Genomic DNA, 18,132 nt, shown 5'->3' on the forward strand with positions numbered 1-18,132 from the left:
AAGGAAGGATGTAAGAGAACAACAAGGTGTTTGTTTAGACAGCAGCCATAAATTGCATCATAGATGGGGGTGTGTGTGTGTGTGTGTTTGTGTGCGTACTTGTTTTCCTGACCTCAGCCCGAGGGGTCCCAGACTGGGTGACTAAGCTGTTTTTATTGGAGGCTGCGTCAGCCCGTGTTGCCCTGTAGGCACAGCTGTACTTCTATCACAGTTTGCTGTGTTAAAACCCTTGTTTTACTGTCTCCCTTTTATTCATTGTTTATGTAGAATGTGGTCAGTTGTGTATACTCGGCTGAGTTTTCTAACCTCAGAGCTGTGAAAACCTGAAAAGGATCCATTGTGAGACTTCAAGAATAGTGTGGTTCGACTCTCAGCATTGGAAAAGTTTTTCAGCAGACACGGACAACACTTGTGCACAGCTCTCGACTCTATCTCAGTGTTGTTGAAGCAGAAAAGGCTTGCTTTCCGTGTCGGAGGCCAGGGGATAAGAGCAAAAGCAAAGCAGTGGAGAGATGTTGAACCCCGACAGCAGTCCTCCGAGGCTTGCCAAATGAGAATGCGAATACCTGCCTGGTACTTCTCGGAGCACTCAGGCCCGCTGCCTACTGTGGGTCCACCAGACAGAACAGGCAAGCAACGGTGAGAGTTTCTACGGGGGGAAAAAGACAGAAAGGATTCGTTCCTTTGAGAGCATCCTGTTATTATTCTGCCTCGGGCGCCAGGAACAGAGAAATTGAGTGTTCTGTGTTTATGGGACCTAACACAAAACATTGTGTACACACGCTTTAGTTTGCACACACACGCTCGGAAAAAGACTGGCAGTGGCATATCAATGAGATGAAGAATGCAAAAAAAGCAAATAAACACGTCAGGCAGAATGTGAGGAGGACCAATTAGTGGCGACTTGTTTCCCGGGGCCAACGCCTCAGATGGTTGCAGTGGAAGTTAGGATTGGATTTCAGTAGGTGTAAATGACTGCACTGTGATCACAAAACACTTGAATTAGCTTTTTGAAATTTAGAGATTTTGTTTTAGCCACGGTAGCAGCATGGAGTCCACCACTTTGGTCGCAATTGAAATATCTCAACAACCATTGGAAGGATTACCATGGCAACTTTAACAGGCAGTCATAGTCCTCATTAATGAATCACAAGTTACTTTGGTGATGCCCTGACTTTTATTTTCGTATGCCAACATTGGATTATACACTCAACAAAAATATAAACGCAACACTTTTGTTTTTGCTCCCATTTTTCATGAGATGGACTTAAAGATCTAAAATTCATTCCAGATACACAATATTACCATTTCTCTCAAACATTGTTCACAAATCTGTCTAAATGTGTGATAGTGAGCACTTCTGCTTTGCTGAGATAATCCATCCCACCTCACAGGTGTGCCACATCAAGATGCTGATCTGACATCATGATTAGTGCACAGGTGTGCCTTAGACTGTCCACAATAAAAGGCCACTCTGAAATAATGTTAAGGTTCATAGCTAATCAGGACCTAAGCTATGCTTTGTGTTTAGTTCTAATTAGCAAATGTTAGCATGCTTACATCTGTGGCCAAAAGTTTTGAGAATGTCACAAATATTAATTTTCACAAAGTCTGCTGCTTCAGTTTTTATAATGTCAATTTGCATATACTCCAGAATGTAATGAGGAGTGATCAGCTCAACTGCAATTAATTGCAAAGTCCCTCTTTGCCTTGAAGATGAACTTCATCAAAAACTTCAAGGAGAAAGGTTGTTGCCAAACAGGCTCCAGGGCACCCAAGAAAGTCCAGCAAGCGCCAGGACCGTCTCCTAAAGTTGATTCAGCTGCGGGATCGGGCTGCCACCAGCACAGAGCTTGCTCAGGAATGGCAGCAGGTAGGTGAGAGTGCATCTGCACGCACAGTGAGGCAAATACTTTTGGAGGAAGGCCTGGTGTCAAGAAGGGCAGCAAAGAAGCCACTTCTCTCCAGAAAAAACATCAGGGACAGACTGATATTCTGCAAAAGGTACAGGAATTGGACTGCTGAGGACTGGGGTTAAGTCATTTTCTCTGATGAATCCCCTTTCCGATTGTTTGGGGCATCTGGAAAAAATGTTGTTCGGAGAAGACGAGGTGAGCGCTACCATCAGTCCTGTCTCGTGCCAACAGTAAAGCATCCTGAGACCATTCATGTGTGGGGTTGCTTCTCAGTCAAGGGAGTGGGCTCGCTCACAATCTTGCCTAAAAACACAGCCATGAATAAAGAATGGTACCAGAACGTCCTCCGAGAGCAACTTCTCCCAACCATCCAAGAGCAGTTTGGTGATGAACAATGCCTTTTCCAGCATGATGGAGCACCTTGCCATGAAGCAAAAGTAATAACTAAATGGCTAGGGGAACAAAACATAAAGATTTTGGGTCCAGGGCCAGGAAACTCCCCAGATCTTAATCCCATTGAGAATTTGTGGTCAATCCTCAAGAGGCGGGTGGACAAACAAAAACCCACAAATTCTGACAAACTCAAAGCATTGATTATGCAAGAATGGACTGCCATCAATCAGGATTTGGTCCAGAAGTTGATTGACAGCATGCCAGGGAGAATTGCAGAGGTCTTGAAAAAGAAGGGTCAACACTGCACATATTGACTTGTTGCATGAACTCAGTGTAATTGTCAATAAAAGCTTTTGATACTTATGAAATGCTTGTAATTATATTTCAGTATACCATAGACACATCTGACGAAAATACCTAAAAACCTTGAAGCAGCAGACCCTGTGAAAATGTAATATTTGTGTCATTCTCAAAACTTTTGGCCACTACTGTACACACCAAAGTTAAATGGTAACCATTGTAACATGGAACCTTGCATGCAGCTTGTGATTATTAGCATCTTAGCATTCTGAGCTTATCATTTACCGTAGTTCAAAGCATTTCTATTCTTAAATGCAGTCTCACACAATGCTGGCGTGGCTTTGTGCTCCAAAGGCCTGAGAACCTGTATGCACCTCATGCATAGCGTACTGCAGACAAGGCACAGACACCTCTTTGTAGAGCCTACTGTGGATGGTATGACAAGGAGATGATTAAATACAGACAACCTCAGGGTAAAACAAAAATTATCTTTAAAATTTCAATCAAATGCTAATGTTTTAACTTAATTTTAAATAACGAGAACGATATAATATTTTTTCCGAATTCGGGCCATCATTTCCTTTCTCCGTTGATGGTCTTTTCATTTGATCCTGAATTATAAAGTACTTTTTATAAAGTGTGTTTCAATGGGAGCGCTGTGATAATTGAACATCCATCTGACGTTTAATTGTAATAATTGAGATATTACCGCGATGATGGTTTCCAGGTACATGTGATGAATTGGTGCTATGGGTGCAATAAATAGCCACAGACGTGCATAATGACAGCTGCTCTGTTGGATACAATTCATTCACTTAAATTGCACTTCATTGCAGTTCTTCTCATTGACAGAGTGGTGGAACAGGCGCAAGTATCGACAATGCCTTTCTGCATTTATGATTAATTGTGAGAGTGGAAACAAGGCTTGTGCATGTGTGTCCAATTCCACAATGATTTGATTGATAAAACAAGACCATGCACGTCCTGCACGACACTCAAATCATGAACCTAGTACTATGAATTTGAATCCTTGTTTCATTGTTACAAATCGCTACAAGCATTGGGTACTGGAACACATAATACATTGCAGCTCATTCAGAATGTCAGTCTGGGGAACAGCAGAAGCACCTATCAAGTCTGGAGGTGACCAGTTAAAGGTGGAGTCGGCTATTCTGGAAACTGCTTGTCAAAATCTGCGAATATCTCCTCACGATCTACAACCTGTATGTACTGATTATGCGCCGGGAAAAAAGTACACAGCCTTTGCTCTGTAAACTGGTATGTTGTAGATATTCACTGATTTTGACAAAGTGATTTTGATGACAAGCAGTTTCCAGAATTGCTGAGGCCACCTTTAATTGAACACGTCCAACACCTCTGAGAACCTTAGGGACAGACGGACAGAGACAAGGGGAAGGTGGTTCTACTACACTAGAGAAGCAGTGTTTCCCACAGAATTTTTTGAAAGTGTGTGGGGGGGGGGGCCCCGATCCCCGATCCCCGATCCCCGATCCCCGATCCCCCTAGGGAGGTCCGTATGCTCCCCCGGAAGAAAATGTTATACCTTTTAAATGTTAAATGCATCAATCTGGTGTACTTTGAGGAACACTATTCCTATATAAATGGTGATTAAGATGGAGTTTAACACACTTATCAATGGTTAATGAATAAATAATTTTCTATGATACACATTTGAGCCATCAAAAAAATTAAGCAAAGGTGGTGGTTACCTGTGGCTCAAAAGAGTGAACACAAGCGCCCTTTTGTTTTATTAGATTGTTGAATTACTAGTACTCAAATAACTGTGACTACAATCACGAAGGATAGCTCACAATATTCTTTCCAGCAGAGGGTGTAGTAAAATATACATATATCAAAAAAAAAAAAAAAAAAAATGAAAGTGAAAGTGAAAGTGTGGCGGGGCAAAATGAAAGTGTGGCGGCCCGCCACGGAATGATACATTAGTGCTTGACTAGTTCCTGCTGCCTTTATCAAGGCGTCAGACGTTACTCCTCTTGTCTCCAGTGAGGGATGTCTGTCCAGTGTGGCAGAAAAACAGCGATGGCCGGCGTCTCATGGCAGAGTATCTGTCTGTGCATTATTCATGCTGCTTGTAAATTGGCCAGCAGCAGTCTGCTCAAGAGAAAATTCCTCCGAGTTTGAAATGCATTTCCTCTTCCCACACAGCAGGGCTGATGCTTGCAGAGCTGCAGGTTTCCAATGTGGCATTGTATCGCTACAAAACCTCTGTTTCAATTCCGTTACCCATCATCTATAATTCTATAGTGGTGCCACTGCTTCGATGCGTCTGTTTTCATCTTGTGCTGTGTAGGCTACTGTATCAGATTGAATTATACAGTATGCTGTATCTACCTGTTCACTCATGTATTTCCAATACATATGGATTTTTTTTTTCTTTGTAAATCTATGGATGTGCCAGAAGGCGTAATGCAATTTTGAATTATTGGGACTAGGTAACTCTTTTTATATTGCTGCCGAGCCCAAACGTATTTTTGAGCAGAACCCAATAAAGCCACAATGATTTATGAACTCCGCTTTTTCACCAGTTTGCCATCCATTCTGTTTTTTCTTCCCAAAGCAATCTTGGGAATGGCACATCTATAAAGCGATAAGGAGAATGTTGATGATGATTTTTTGCATGCCGCCTGTGGACCGCAGGGGGAAAAAATGAAAACAAAAAACAAATTGATGCCATTATGCTGAATGGAAATATCTGCTGTGTGTGAATGACATTCAAACAATTGCTCCGTGCTTTCTTTAACAAATATCTGTCGTCGTCCCCCCTCTCTCTCTCTCTCCCTCTTATGCCTTTTAGATAACAAATACGCCCCTGCAGTGAGTCTAAACGGTTTTATATTCATCCTGGGAGGAGCCTACGCTCGAGCCACCACTATTTATGACCCAGACAAAGGCAACATCAAGGCTGGTCCCAACATGAATCACTCTCGGCAGTTCTGCAGGTAAGAGATTATTAATGTAGCAGAGCCACATGTAAGTTAAGTCCCCACTGTGGAATTTAGAAGTTTGTTCAAAAGCTCAAATTGCACGTCTGTTTTGGGTGCAGCTTTTAAAAATTAGAAAATAATCATTATTACGCCTACACAGCCTACACAAATATGTGCAGTCAATCTCAAACTTATTAGTTATCTGTCTTTGTGTTAATAAAAAAAAAATTCTTTATATGTCCATGAATAAAATAGGTAAACTGTTGCAAAGGGAAAATGTATCCAGGCCAGTTAATTCAAACTCGGAACAAAGCCAGCTGTGGGCTGAAAGAATGTTTCTAGCTCAAACTTCTCTCTAGAATTTCTTTTTTGTTGTCAAAATCAGTGAATATCTCCTCCTAATCGGCAACCAATGTGTGTGCTGGAAAAAAAATCAGTGTTAATACCTTGCCTAGACTCTTTCTTTAGCAACCATGGCCCCCTTTGTTTACATAACTGTTTACAGAGCCTAGGCTGTGTATTAACACCAGATTTAGGACAGATGTTTTTCAGCGCACGCACAGTAAGGACAGTTAGCGGATTGTGAGGAGATATTCGCTGATTACGACAAAGGGCTTTTGTCAACAAGCATTCTCCAGAATCGCTAACTCTAGCTTTTAAACACACCATTTTCATCTTGAGTCATTTGAGTCATTTGTTTTAGTCGTTTATTCGCACATAGGTAAGTGAAATGTTTGTGTCTGAAAAAAAAAAAAGATCATGAAACTGCATTCTAATCCTGTAACTGTTGTACCTTTTGTGGACACATAATGGTTGATATATGGGAGATAAATGAAAATGTAAAACAGCTGGCTCACATTCTTATATCCTAGTCAGCCAGAGCTACTGAAGTGTGCAGTTTTCAGAATAATGAACCCACATACAGCTTTCTAGGCTCGGGTTTTTTCTTGTTGTTGTTGTTTTTCCCAGGAGACGGGGGGAGGGGGGGGGGGGTATAAGAAGGAATCATGCACGAAATGCATTTGGGAAGCGATTGCAGACAGTGATCTTATGTGCAGAATGTATAACATAAATCATCCTGTCACAGTTATTGATAAGCTGCACCAGCGCACCAGGCAGCTGTTCTGCTACATTTAACTAAGTCTGACACCAGAGAGAGAGAGAGAGAGAGAGAGAGAGAGATGCAGGGAGAGAGGGAGAATAACAAACAAATACAGAGAGAGAGAGAGATGCAGGGAGAGAGGGAGAACAACAAACAAATACACACAGATAGAGAGAGAGGTGCTAAAAGAGAAAAACGCACAAACACTCGTCACTAACGGCACTATCTACTGTGCCTGCTCTTTTCACGGAAGATGAAGTCTAGCAGGTCACTGTGCAGGAGAGCTGATATTCTCTCCTCACTGCGTCCGCTCCTCTGTAGGCCTGCACCTCCCCTTTCACTGTTTATCAGGAAGAGCAGCACGCTCAAGGCTTTGCCCCTGCGCTCTCTCCAGTTTGGATTCCCTCCGAGTAGATTTAGGCTTTATGTAATAATCTTTTTCAGCCCCGACAGTGTTGTGAATTTGTGCAAAAGGACTGCATGTTGCTCGCCCTGTGTGTGTGTGTGTCTGTCTGAGCATGCACCTTATGTAAATGCAGATCGTTCCAAACCCAAATAGGAATACAAAGCCCTAATCAGCTTACAGCCTAAGTTTTAATCCTCTCTGCAAACAAACTCCTGTTTCTGTTTCTCATATCAAATGAGCACATTTGTACAGATATTTGCTTTTTCATTAGTTTTCGCTTTTGCCCTCGAGAGGCAATGTTGTGTGTGTGTGTGTGTGTGTGTGTGTGTGTGAATGAGCTTTTTAAAGTAACCTTGTTGAGCTTGCTGTTGTTTGTTTTTGTGTATAGTGTCAACAACACTCTCAGGTGTGGCCCCCAGCGCAACAATCAGCATGTTTATGATGTGTATGACAGATGTTGTCTTCTGTCTGCCCTTCTGGTTTTATCCCCATTCACAATAAGAGCTGTACTCCTCCTGCTGCTGTGAGTCATAGCTATCTAATATCAAAGCCACTTTAGCTCACACTTGCTTTCACCCACTTATCTTCCTCACATGGATTTCTGTCTCATTACTTATTATTTGTTCCTCACAGTCAGAGCTTTTTCATCCACAGCAGCAGCAGAAGCACTAGGAAATGTTTGGTTTGCATTAGCGGTGACTTAACGCGCCTCTGTGAGAAAGAGAGAGCGAAAAGTAAGCAGCGAAGGTGTGGTGGTATCAGTCATGCCGGATTACATGTGTGCATTGTTTTTTCACGATGAATCCCTCGTGTATAGATAGGTAAGTCATTTGAATCCACGTGCGAATGGAATGGCGGGACCCCAGCCGACTGACAGTATAAACTACAGTTATTTCTCTAGCAAGGGCCGTGCCACAGCAATTTTGTTGAGGGTGAGATTTAATTCTCATCTTCAATTAAAATATGCCTATTCATTCCCCCAAAAATGTCAAACTAGGCCTTTTTTTTAGAATTGTAACAAGATAACTGAACAAAAACAAAAATTCCGTTTTCTTTTTCCTTACTACGCAGTGCTGTGAACCTGGACGGTAAGATCTACGCCACCGGAGGCATCGTGAGCAGCGAGGGTCCGGCCCTGGGCAACATGGAGACCTTTGACCCTTGCACCAACACATGGACGCTGCTGCAGTCGCTGCCGTGCCCGCTCTTCAGACACGGCTGCGTGGTCATTAAGAAGTACATACAGAGCGGCTGAGGGGCTTTATGGATCACACACTGGGTCGACGCCAAACACCGGCTGAGCCTCCGCCTTGTGGTACGATGTGGAACAGTAGCTTAGGCCCCGGGTCGGTCGGTCGGTCGGTCGGTCGGTCATTCGCTCAGTCAATTACCACTTGTCTGGACTTGACTGCCAGCATCCATCCGCCCTCAGTTAACCTAAGCCCTGTGCAGAATGTACTCATGTTCAACTACTCAGCCATGCCAGGTGACGACTTGCCTGACCTCCAGTACTGTATGTGTCATCATGGTAGTTGTTCATCCTCTCATCCAGCAGGCACAGGGGGGACCCGTCTTAGTAAAACTAAAAAGCTCCTTTTTTTCGGTGAAGTCATCAGTGTCTCAGTTGTGTCTTTTCCATAACTCTGTAAACCCACCACCTCTCTATTTCTTTACTTTACTCTGACTTGCATTGAACGGCCTGTCCGTTTTTTTTCTTCTTGTTTTTGCGAATTATGCTTCACAGCTGTTGGTTTCATAGGCCTTTATTTGATATTGTTTTGGTGTATGAACTTGTTTGAGCTGTGACATCTACAGGACAAGAGAGAAAAGTGAAAGAGTCCGCTGTATATGAAGAGTTTCCTATCTCTCGTCTGTATCAGGAAGGGAAGTTCCTACATTGAATGGGGATTTATGGGGTCATTTTGAAAACAGATTTGGAACTCTGAATAACCCCGTTTCTTTAATGACTTGCTAAACATAGGAAAAACCATAAAATCGGGGTTAGGAATGGTTTAAAAGTGTTTTTTTTTTTTTTTTTTTAGTTCTGGTGAGATTCCAGACAGATTGTTTCCACCCCACCTTTGATTCACCCTCTCTTGCTCTCTGGTACAAGGACCGCATTACATTTAGGAAGGGGGAGTGGATCAGATGTTCAAGTATGGACAGTTCCTCTGGGAAGAAAAAGCACAATAACCACCTGTGACCGTTTTCATACAAGTTATCTGTTGATCAATGTTCTCTGTCATTCATTAGTTACTTCCCCCACCTTCATTTTGTTTTATACAATGTGTTTCATTGAAACCCACAAAGTGATGTTGGGTTGGTATTCTGTAAATACAGGAAGGAAATATGTATATTTTAAAACCTGAAGGCAATTCTGTATAAATGTTTTTAGAAAAAAAGAAGAAAAAAGATAGGTTGGAATGATATGTATGTAAATCTGTACCCAAAAAGGAGAAATTAAGATGTTAATGAAACCTAATACATATACCAGAACATGAATGCATTGTGAATTATTTTATTTGTTTTGGTAAAGAGTTTTTTTTTCGGAGAAGCGCTTTACTACTGGTAAATAGCTTGATCACATCTCAAAGTGTGGGTGTGTACTTACCACAGAACCTGGGTATAAAATACAATTGCGCATATGAAAATAGCATGCTGTGATTTGAGGGACACAAATGAATGGTTTCACCAATTTGCTTTCAAAGAAATGCACTTTGCTTTTCTACAGGTTGTCAAACTACAGGGGTGGATTTCCCCCTCTGCAGAATTTACAGTTAAAAAAAAAAAAAAAAAAACACCTTTGAATTTTAGTTTGAACCTTTTTATTCAAGTATATCACAGCAGTTTTTATTTAAGAAATACAGTAAATGTTTCATTTCAAATATAACTTACACTAAAGTAACAATTGCGAACATGTGTGTTAAATACACAAACGAACATAATCAACATAGCTATGGAAAGTCTCGACTAAATTGTGGAAAAAAAGGGGAAGAACAGAGTAAATCAGGATAGAACAAACCCTTTCCTTCTGCATACTGGACTAAGTAGTCTCAACTACCAGACAAAAATTGGTTGTTAGTCCAAACTAAGGAAGATCACAATGTATGACATTAGACTACCCATTTGTGTGTTTTTAGATTCATAAAAAATAACTCTTTTGGCAGAAAGTGGAGACAAGTTGAACAACATTGAAAGTTAGCCTGGTCCTGTTTCCTGGGATTTACTAGACGGACACTAAGTTTTTCTTTAAATATCTCTTCTGTCCCTAATGTTAGACTATTCCAGTATGCCACAGTCTGAAACCACTTTAACGAAGAAAACACCAGAAATAAATAGAAAAGTTGAAAGAGGATATTGTAGCGTGTTGAACCTGAGAGACCTGTAAACCCTTTATTCCCCCGTACACGCCAAATCAAAACACCTGCTACACAAACGCTAAGCAATTCAGCAAGATTGTTAAAAACGGACGCGTGATGCTTCCCCATTTGTTAAATTTCAAATGTACAAAAAGACAATTTACTGAATATTAGGTGTAAAACATTCTTAATAAATAATCTGAATCGTGAGATGAAAATCTGCAAAAAAATTCATTTGAATAAAAAGACGATGGATGTGTAAAAAGGTGGAACAATGCTCTATTAGTGGGGTTGGGTGGCAATATGAAGGAGAAGCAGATCTAGGACTTTCTCCTTAGTGTCACTGAAAGTAAAAAAAATAACCTGAAACTAAAGCAGAAAATATACAGTCCATGAAATATCCTTTAAAATGTATGCAACCATCATCTGGCTCAAATGCAAACATATGTAACAATTGGAGATATATAAACTACTCTTGGATTACTGCAGCAGCCGTGGTTGCTCTGATCTGGTACCTTAGAGGGTACTGTAGATGTTGCAACTGTATTTCGGGGAGAGAAAAATTCTGTTTTTGTACCCAGTAAACAGTTTCCGCATTAAAATAAATTAAGCTGAGGTAGCGTTGTTTTTTTTTTTCTCTCTGCAGTTGTCCAAGTGCTAACCTGTCATTGCCAGTTTGCATATGGTCTTTGCTCTCGTCACCTAGAATTTGAGAAAAGGCAGCGGTGAGCTGGGGTCAGAGTTGCACCAAGAGGTTTGAGGATTGGACAAGAGTGCTTTGAGAGAAAGAAAGCTCCAGTAAATACCTTCATTTACTGCAGTCAAAAAAACATCTGTTTTGGCCTAAGGTGAGAATCTATCTTCTCTTGTCTGGTAGTGAGAAAAACAACAAATTAATCCAAATTCAGTATACACATTTGAAAGGAGATAGTAAGAAAGAAAAAATACGGATAATCAGGTAATGCATTATACACCTTTAGTGACGGGCACTGACTAGAATGGCCTTGTTCATAATGGATTCACACAACCCATGCAAAAAACTGTTTCAACTCAAGCAAAGCGTATAAAAAAGGTTAACAAAAAACTCTTTACGAAATACACAACATAATACATAGGTTGTCATGACCCACCTAACAGAACAAACATATTCATAGTCGCAACAGGATTCCGGTGAACAGGCACCGTGATGTCAGCACCTTTCTGAGTGAGTGGGATAACACTTGGCACCATCAATTATTTGACTCGCATCATTATGTGTTGCATATTAAAAACTGAATAAAATCAGGTGCTGTCAACCTCTTCCTACACCTGCTGTCTGCTCAGGCGGAGAAACTGACCTCCACAACAGGGCTGGGGTTAACAGGGCCATGAATACATTTAAATATGGAACAAACATTTCTTGAGATGGTTCTTGCAAGCAACAGCCACAGAGTAAGTATTATCTAAAAAGTATTTTGTATTCCTCAGATTTTCAAATGTTGTCAATTAACTTTTTCGGTCAAGGTTTGAGATGCATAATCCAGATATGTTTTAAGGGTATTGACATAAAATAATAAATTATACATATCTATATATGTATAATTTATTTTTGCTTCAAGGTCAGTGTGACCTCAGTGGTTAGGACCCACCCCAACTTGGAGCCTGTTCATTGTCTAGAGAAGTCAATAGAAAAAAATCCTGCTTAATATATCAGAGTTTCATATGAGGTTTTGAAATAAGGCACACACTAGGCAGTGCAAACTCTAGTCACGATCCAATTTGTACTGCTTCCAGGTCCTCGGCTGGGGTGTCGGTAGGAAAATCTACTGGTGGGCACAGCTTGAGCGGGAGGGAAAACATTCATACTGCGAATGTAGAAGAAGAAAGGGGGTTGAGTTCCCACATAACTATTAAGGACAAGAAAATCTGCTATGACCGTATGCCAGAGGTGGTCTGTGAGCGTATGCTTGGTGTGAGGTGGTTGTATAGCTCTTGTTCACCAGTGACAAACACTGGAGATGTTCACATCTGATGGACTGGGACAACATTTGGTTTTTAGTCCTGCTGCACTAACCTCAACAGGTTTGTGTTCACACTCAAATTTCTCTGTAAACTATTGTTTCCTTGAAAGTGGCTCAGTTATTTAATTTATCAAGTAGCTGAAAAGGGGGGAAAAAGGAGCTGTATAATAGCATGGTGACTATTGGCCTATGATGAAGTGCTCCACTCCAGGGCAAGAGGGGCTCAGCATTGTAGTTCAGTGATTCAGAACATTATCTCTACTCCTAGCGGCATTTTGCATTCACACTTCTGCTGGTGAGGATCTGAGTATGTGTGTGTATGTGTTTTTTGTTTTTTTAATGCATGCAGGTGACAGGTTGTGTGTGATTGTGTATGCACAGCCTGCTCCGGGGAGAAGCGGCCATGTTTCGTATGACATCACCCGATCTGTTGGTTTTGCTAGTCGTCCAAGTTAAAAAGTAAATCCCAAGAGCAGCATGGATAAAAGTTAGAATAGCACCCGTGTAGCACCAGGGTTGCCCGTCACCGTGTGTGTATGTGTGTGTGTGTGTGTGACTGACACACCTCCAACAGTTTGGTTGTGTTGAATGGGTCTTGATCTGGCCAGGTTCCTGAGACGATAGCACCTTTGAATGTCTCTGTCCTCAATCTCGTCCTCGTTTGTGTGTTCCCTCCCAGCAAGAGGGTGCTGGATTTTGTGTGTGTGTGTTTTTTTTCTTCCCATGTGTATCGAGGGCTGGACTCCTTCACTCTCTCCTCACTCAGTTTGTGTATGTCTTTGTGGTCCCAGGCTGTCGAGGAGTAATCTTCTCCATCTCACAGGAATGTATCAAAATGCTGGATTTTCTCCTCCATCTCCTGCGCCACAAACAGAGACACACACATAGACACAAACTGTTTAGTATCAACCAACACAGCAAACTCAGGTGTGTGTGTGTGTGTGTGTGTGTGTGTATAAAGCATCCGTGCACCGAGGCTTCAATATTACTTGGAAAAATCCCACAGCAAACAGCAGCTTTCACCATGATAAATGATGCAAAAAATTAAGCAAAGCTGTGCTGGAATGAGACGGGCGATTTTTCTCAGCATGAAAACGGCAGAGTTTGACACTGACTAAACCTGAACGGAGCCAGAGGAAGAGAGAGATGGATGCTAGCCTGCAAGAGACCATGATTAATGCCTTGAAGATGGTACAGTGTGAGTGTTCTCAACTGAATGGCTGAGTCAGGGCGACAGGCGCCGCTACAAGATACCAATTTTAACATTTACAACCAAAGTTAAAAACTGTACAGTAAAAAAGCAAACTCACACTTCTCAAGAGATTAACTTTTAGTCAGAACAAGTAAGCACAAGCTAAGATGTTTGCACCTCACCGTACACCCTCATAGCAAAAGCTGTAATTATCACATTTTATAAACTGCTTTAAATTGAGCTAAGAAGTGAATGAGTCTGTAACGTAAATCACTGTGATTCTTTCTGTAGTAAAGGACCCCCCATATAGTGAGGCCCAGATTTAAAGATGCTGAAATGATTAATTTGACTGAATGATTATTTGTTCTTGCTAATTGACATAAGGTAATTTCTTAAAATCAGGAATCTCCCAAAAAATCCCATGGGTACTGCTTCTCAAATGTAAATAGTTTGCTGTTTTTCTTAGTCATGTCTTTATGAGCGCTCCGAGTGCGAGAAAAGCGCCATATAAATAAATAATGTATTATTATTAGGGCTCTCAAAATTAACGCGTTAATGCAAGGCGATTCATTTCTGTAATTAACGCGTTAATTTTGTTAACGCATGTGCAGAATGATCCGCCTCGTGCATCCCACCGGCTCTGCACTACATTCACTCTAACGTTGTGGCTGACCCAGGATCAGTAGCTGTGCGCAGCCAAACATAACAGCACGTTAGCCCATGTCATGTTTTAAACTGCTAACGGCCACGTCTGTGTCGCGGGCATAAATAGTGTAAAATATAAAATCAACTGCCGCGGGTGGCAGTTGATGTCGAAGCAACAGGAGGAGAAACATTGTCCGCTCTGTTCAGAGCCCGCGAGGACACAAACTTCTGCAGTTTTCAGAGCTGTGTGTGATTAGACATCAACATAACTTAATGATAAATTTGTAGACCTATAGTTTAACCAGGTTTTAAATGCTTGGCTGATTTATTTATTTTGTTATCCTATGCATTATTTCTCCCTTTGAAAGATCATATTGGAGCGTTTTGAATGTTTTGGCTGATTGCATTAACCTCACCTTTCATTTCATGCCCACTAAATTTAAAACCAAAACTAATCATTTTAGTGGCCAGCTGTTGATTTGTTAATTGTGATCTGATGAAAACGATACCCATCCTATCAGCATTATCCAAAGATCACAGGTCTGATGATATTCTACATGTATTCCATTTATAACACCAATTAAGCCTTCGCCACTTCATCATTATACCTGCACAACTAGAAGCATCAGGTCACACAGGCTGAAAGATCCAACCAAGGTATTAAAAGTGAGGTTAATGTGCAGCTGTATAAAAAGTCCCTCATTTAGAAAATTCCCTGAAAGCTTCAGCGAAGGAGCCACAGCCCACATTTAGACCCATGGATGCTTTTAACACCTGTCTGTTTGCCGTGTCCCAATACTGCAAACCCACACAACCAACTAGCAAGAAAGCTCTTTGACGATTTGCACATCTGTGATGTTAAGTCTATCACCTTGGCATCCAAAAAAAAACAGCAGATAATGTGAAAAGCCTCCGCAGCACCTACCCCTCTTGTCTCACTGACATCTAGTTGCATCCTGTAGCACTCTCTGTGAAAGTCAACAAGATTATGCCTTCTTTGAACCTTTCTCATCTACTTCCACCTCGGTTACTGATTTCCTCTATTTCCCGACATCGGTTTTCTACACCCCATGGGGAAACAAGATTCTCTGTGGTGTGTGTGTGTGTGTGTAGGTTAGGAGAGCAAAAACAACAAACAACATTGTATGTTGCATTTTTTTTTTTCACAAAAGAGAAAATGACTGGACAGTCTGTCTGGATGAAGGTGAAGTTTCAAACAGACAACAAACTCACAATGACAAAAGACTGGGCTGCATTGCATTCTGTTTTACAGATGTTATTTTAAATGAAAGCTCTAATTCCTCTGTCTCATGTATGATTGTTTTGTCTTTATACATCTGTTCAACATAAGCAAAAACAATTTTTGAGATGTCTCAAAAGCCATAAGTTTTTTTTCCATGAATGATTTTGAGTAAACATGCTACAAATAGCTTTATGTGTCATAAAGTTCACTCAACTACCGCCTATCTGCATAAATAGGAACAAGACAATCAATTTACCAAATGGACCTTGAAACACAACGAGTTCCAGGAACAATTTTGCACTCCACACTGCCCGTGACATTGATCTCCATAAACAAGTAAGCCAAAAAAGCCAATTTAATGAGCTATATTGAGCACAATCTACAGCAGCAGACACACAAATTAGCAGAGAACTAAACAACCCTTCTAATGATCAGCTAACTCTCCCAGTGGCATGAATAAGCTCTGGCACTGCACCAAGTCGGGTTAAAGGTCAAAGACTCTTACAAAGTCTCAAACTGATGTTTGAGACAAGGGCAAGATGGATCATTAGGCCTTGGCCAATTTATAGGAACATAGTGGTCATGTTTGTGTGTACAGAGCAAACATAGTCCCTCCGGCTTCAACTGGATGCAGGGTGTAGTCTATTCCATCTGCTGAAACGTTGCCTCTCCTGAAAGGCTCGAGACAAGCCATACCCAAAGGAGGACAGGGAGGGTAAAGCAGACAAATGTATGGACACGCTCCATTTCACTCATCTCATCTATGTAGACACAATCACCATGCCCTGCAACGGAGTGCAACATTAAATAGAAATAGCTTTTGCCGCCATGCTACATACTACTCTGCATACTCTTTTTTTTTTTTTTTGCATTCTCTGGGGAGATGACCGGCTGTGGAGACTTGATGTGTGCTGAAAGCACAGGCAAATAAAACACGGGCCAAACGAGCTGACATTTGGGCTCTGGAAACACCAATTTGGGCTGGCAGTATGGAATGAACCTAGACAAACGCACTCCCTCCCTCCCTCCCTCCCTCCTCCTACTCCAACAGCCGGCCTGTCGACAGGCGGCACCACCTGGCTGACTGCTCGTTCGCTCCCTCTGACATCCTGACAGCCAGTTCTGGCTACCAACACCAGGACACTGCCTTTCCTGGCCCGCTGTCTGCATTGACATCCTTACAACAGATGACCAGATGGGATCCTGGGCAAAAATAAATAAATACAGCAGCTTTTCTCTGTATGGAACAGTGTCAAGTGAGAATAAAAATGGAAACACATAAAATGACCTTATATTTATCAGGGTCTTTTTTGTTAACCCTTACTCACATATGCAAGAAATGTAATGTTTGTTGTCATTTTCTAAAGGGAATCGGACTAAAAACACTTAACACAGAGTGCAACAATAATCACTATTTTACAGAAAATGAGCTTGATTTCTACAATATTTGCAATTATGCCACAGTATTTTTCAGAAAAGCAATTCAATTCATGGAAATGTAAAAGTTGGGAATACACATAGATATTAACTTTTTGTGGCATCTGCAGTAGGCTTAATTGTTTTAGTAGGAAATTCTAATTCAAATGCTATACCTAATTCGGCTATGATGTCATTCAGGTTGTTGAATACAGAATACAATTTGAAATTGTAGTCCTTAATTTTTACCACTGGTCCTCAGCTGCACTTCCACAGTCGGTATCTTTCCTCCAATAAATACACCTGACCTTGCTGTTTTCGTTCTTGTCATGATGCCTGTAACTTGACACAACTGTCTGTTTCAGCCTGTCTAAGTGTGTGTGCATGTCTAACTCTTACTTGTGCAAAGACACCATGCATGACAAACTTCTTCACGGATATCATTCGCCCCCTTCCATTTAACATCATGTCTGGCATTACGAGTTCAATAAATGTTAACAGTTGTTTAGAACCTCACTGTCAAGGTGGCAAACATGTGACCTGGGATCATGAAACTAGTTACTCGGGCTGAGTAATTCCACTCGCATTGTGTCAGACCTGCAGCACCCAATAAAAGATGACACCAGGAATACATGTTTATCTCCAGGTATCATCTCCAGGCCATTTTGTCTCAATAAAGCCTTGCAGAACACTGAATGTCACCTCTTTGTATTGCACACAAAAGATGCCCCTTGCTGCACAGCTGCAATGGAGCGTCTCACATTTACTTTAATGTGAATTTGCCTTATTTACACATTTCTTAAGGGCTTCAACCACTTTTTTTTTGTGTGGTGAAAAGATGAGAAGTTGGATTAACTGAAAAATGCAATATTATAATGACTTACAATGTGAAAAAGTGAGCAACGATCTGTCATTATACGCTCCGGGACAACGCAAATTAACCATATGGACCTCAGATTACACATTGCTGCACAGCCATTTACCTGGGGATAAATAAGACTTCTATCGTATGTCTAGCAATGGAACTAACTATTCTTTCATTATTCAAATAATCTGCTGATTATTTTGTCTATTAACCAATGCATTGTTTTTTGTCTTTATAATATGTCTTAGAATACGGAAACATTTCCCAATTTTCGATGTAGAGTTTTCTATCGCAGATCAGAAAAAATATTAAATATTCACCATTGAGAA

General features: G+C 41.1%; 2 protein-coding genes across 4 annotated transcripts in view; one reads left to right on the forward strand and one right to left on the reverse strand.

Annotated features, from left to right (window-relative positions):
• Positions 1 to 9,239, forward strand: part of klhl29 (kelch like family member 29) — a 214,028-nt gene extending 204,789 nt beyond the window's left edge. Inside the window, exons 14-15 of the mRNA XM_080047433.1 lie at positions 5,446 to 5,590; positions 8,155 to 9,239. Coding sequence (XP_079903559.1) covers positions 5,446 to 5,590; positions 8,155 to 8,338 — 329 coding nt within the window. The 3' untranslated portion in view covers positions 8,339 to 9,239. The remainder of the gene's footprint in view (positions 1 to 5,445; positions 5,591 to 8,154) is intronic.
• A 659-nt stretch (positions 9,240 to 9,898) lies between these two features.
• Positions 9,899 to 18,132, reverse strand: part of atad2b (ATPase family AAA domain containing 2B) — a 72,982-nt gene continuing 64,748 nt past the window's right edge. For all 3 annotated transcript variants that reach the window (XM_080047875.1, XM_080047876.1, XM_080047874.1), the window contains exon 28: positions 9,899 to 13,301. In XM_080047875.1, the coding sequence (XP_079904001.1) occupies positions 13,260 to 13,301 (42 nt within the window). In that variant the 3' untranslated portion in view covers positions 9,899 to 13,259. The remainder of the gene's footprint in view (positions 13,302 to 18,132) is intronic.

The sequence above is a fragment of the Ammodytes marinus genome (assembly GCF_949987685.1).
Source record: "Ammodytes marinus genome assembly, chromosome: 19".
NCBI lineage: Eukaryota > Metazoa > Chordata > Actinopteri > Uranoscopiformes > Ammodytidae > Ammodytes > Ammodytes marinus.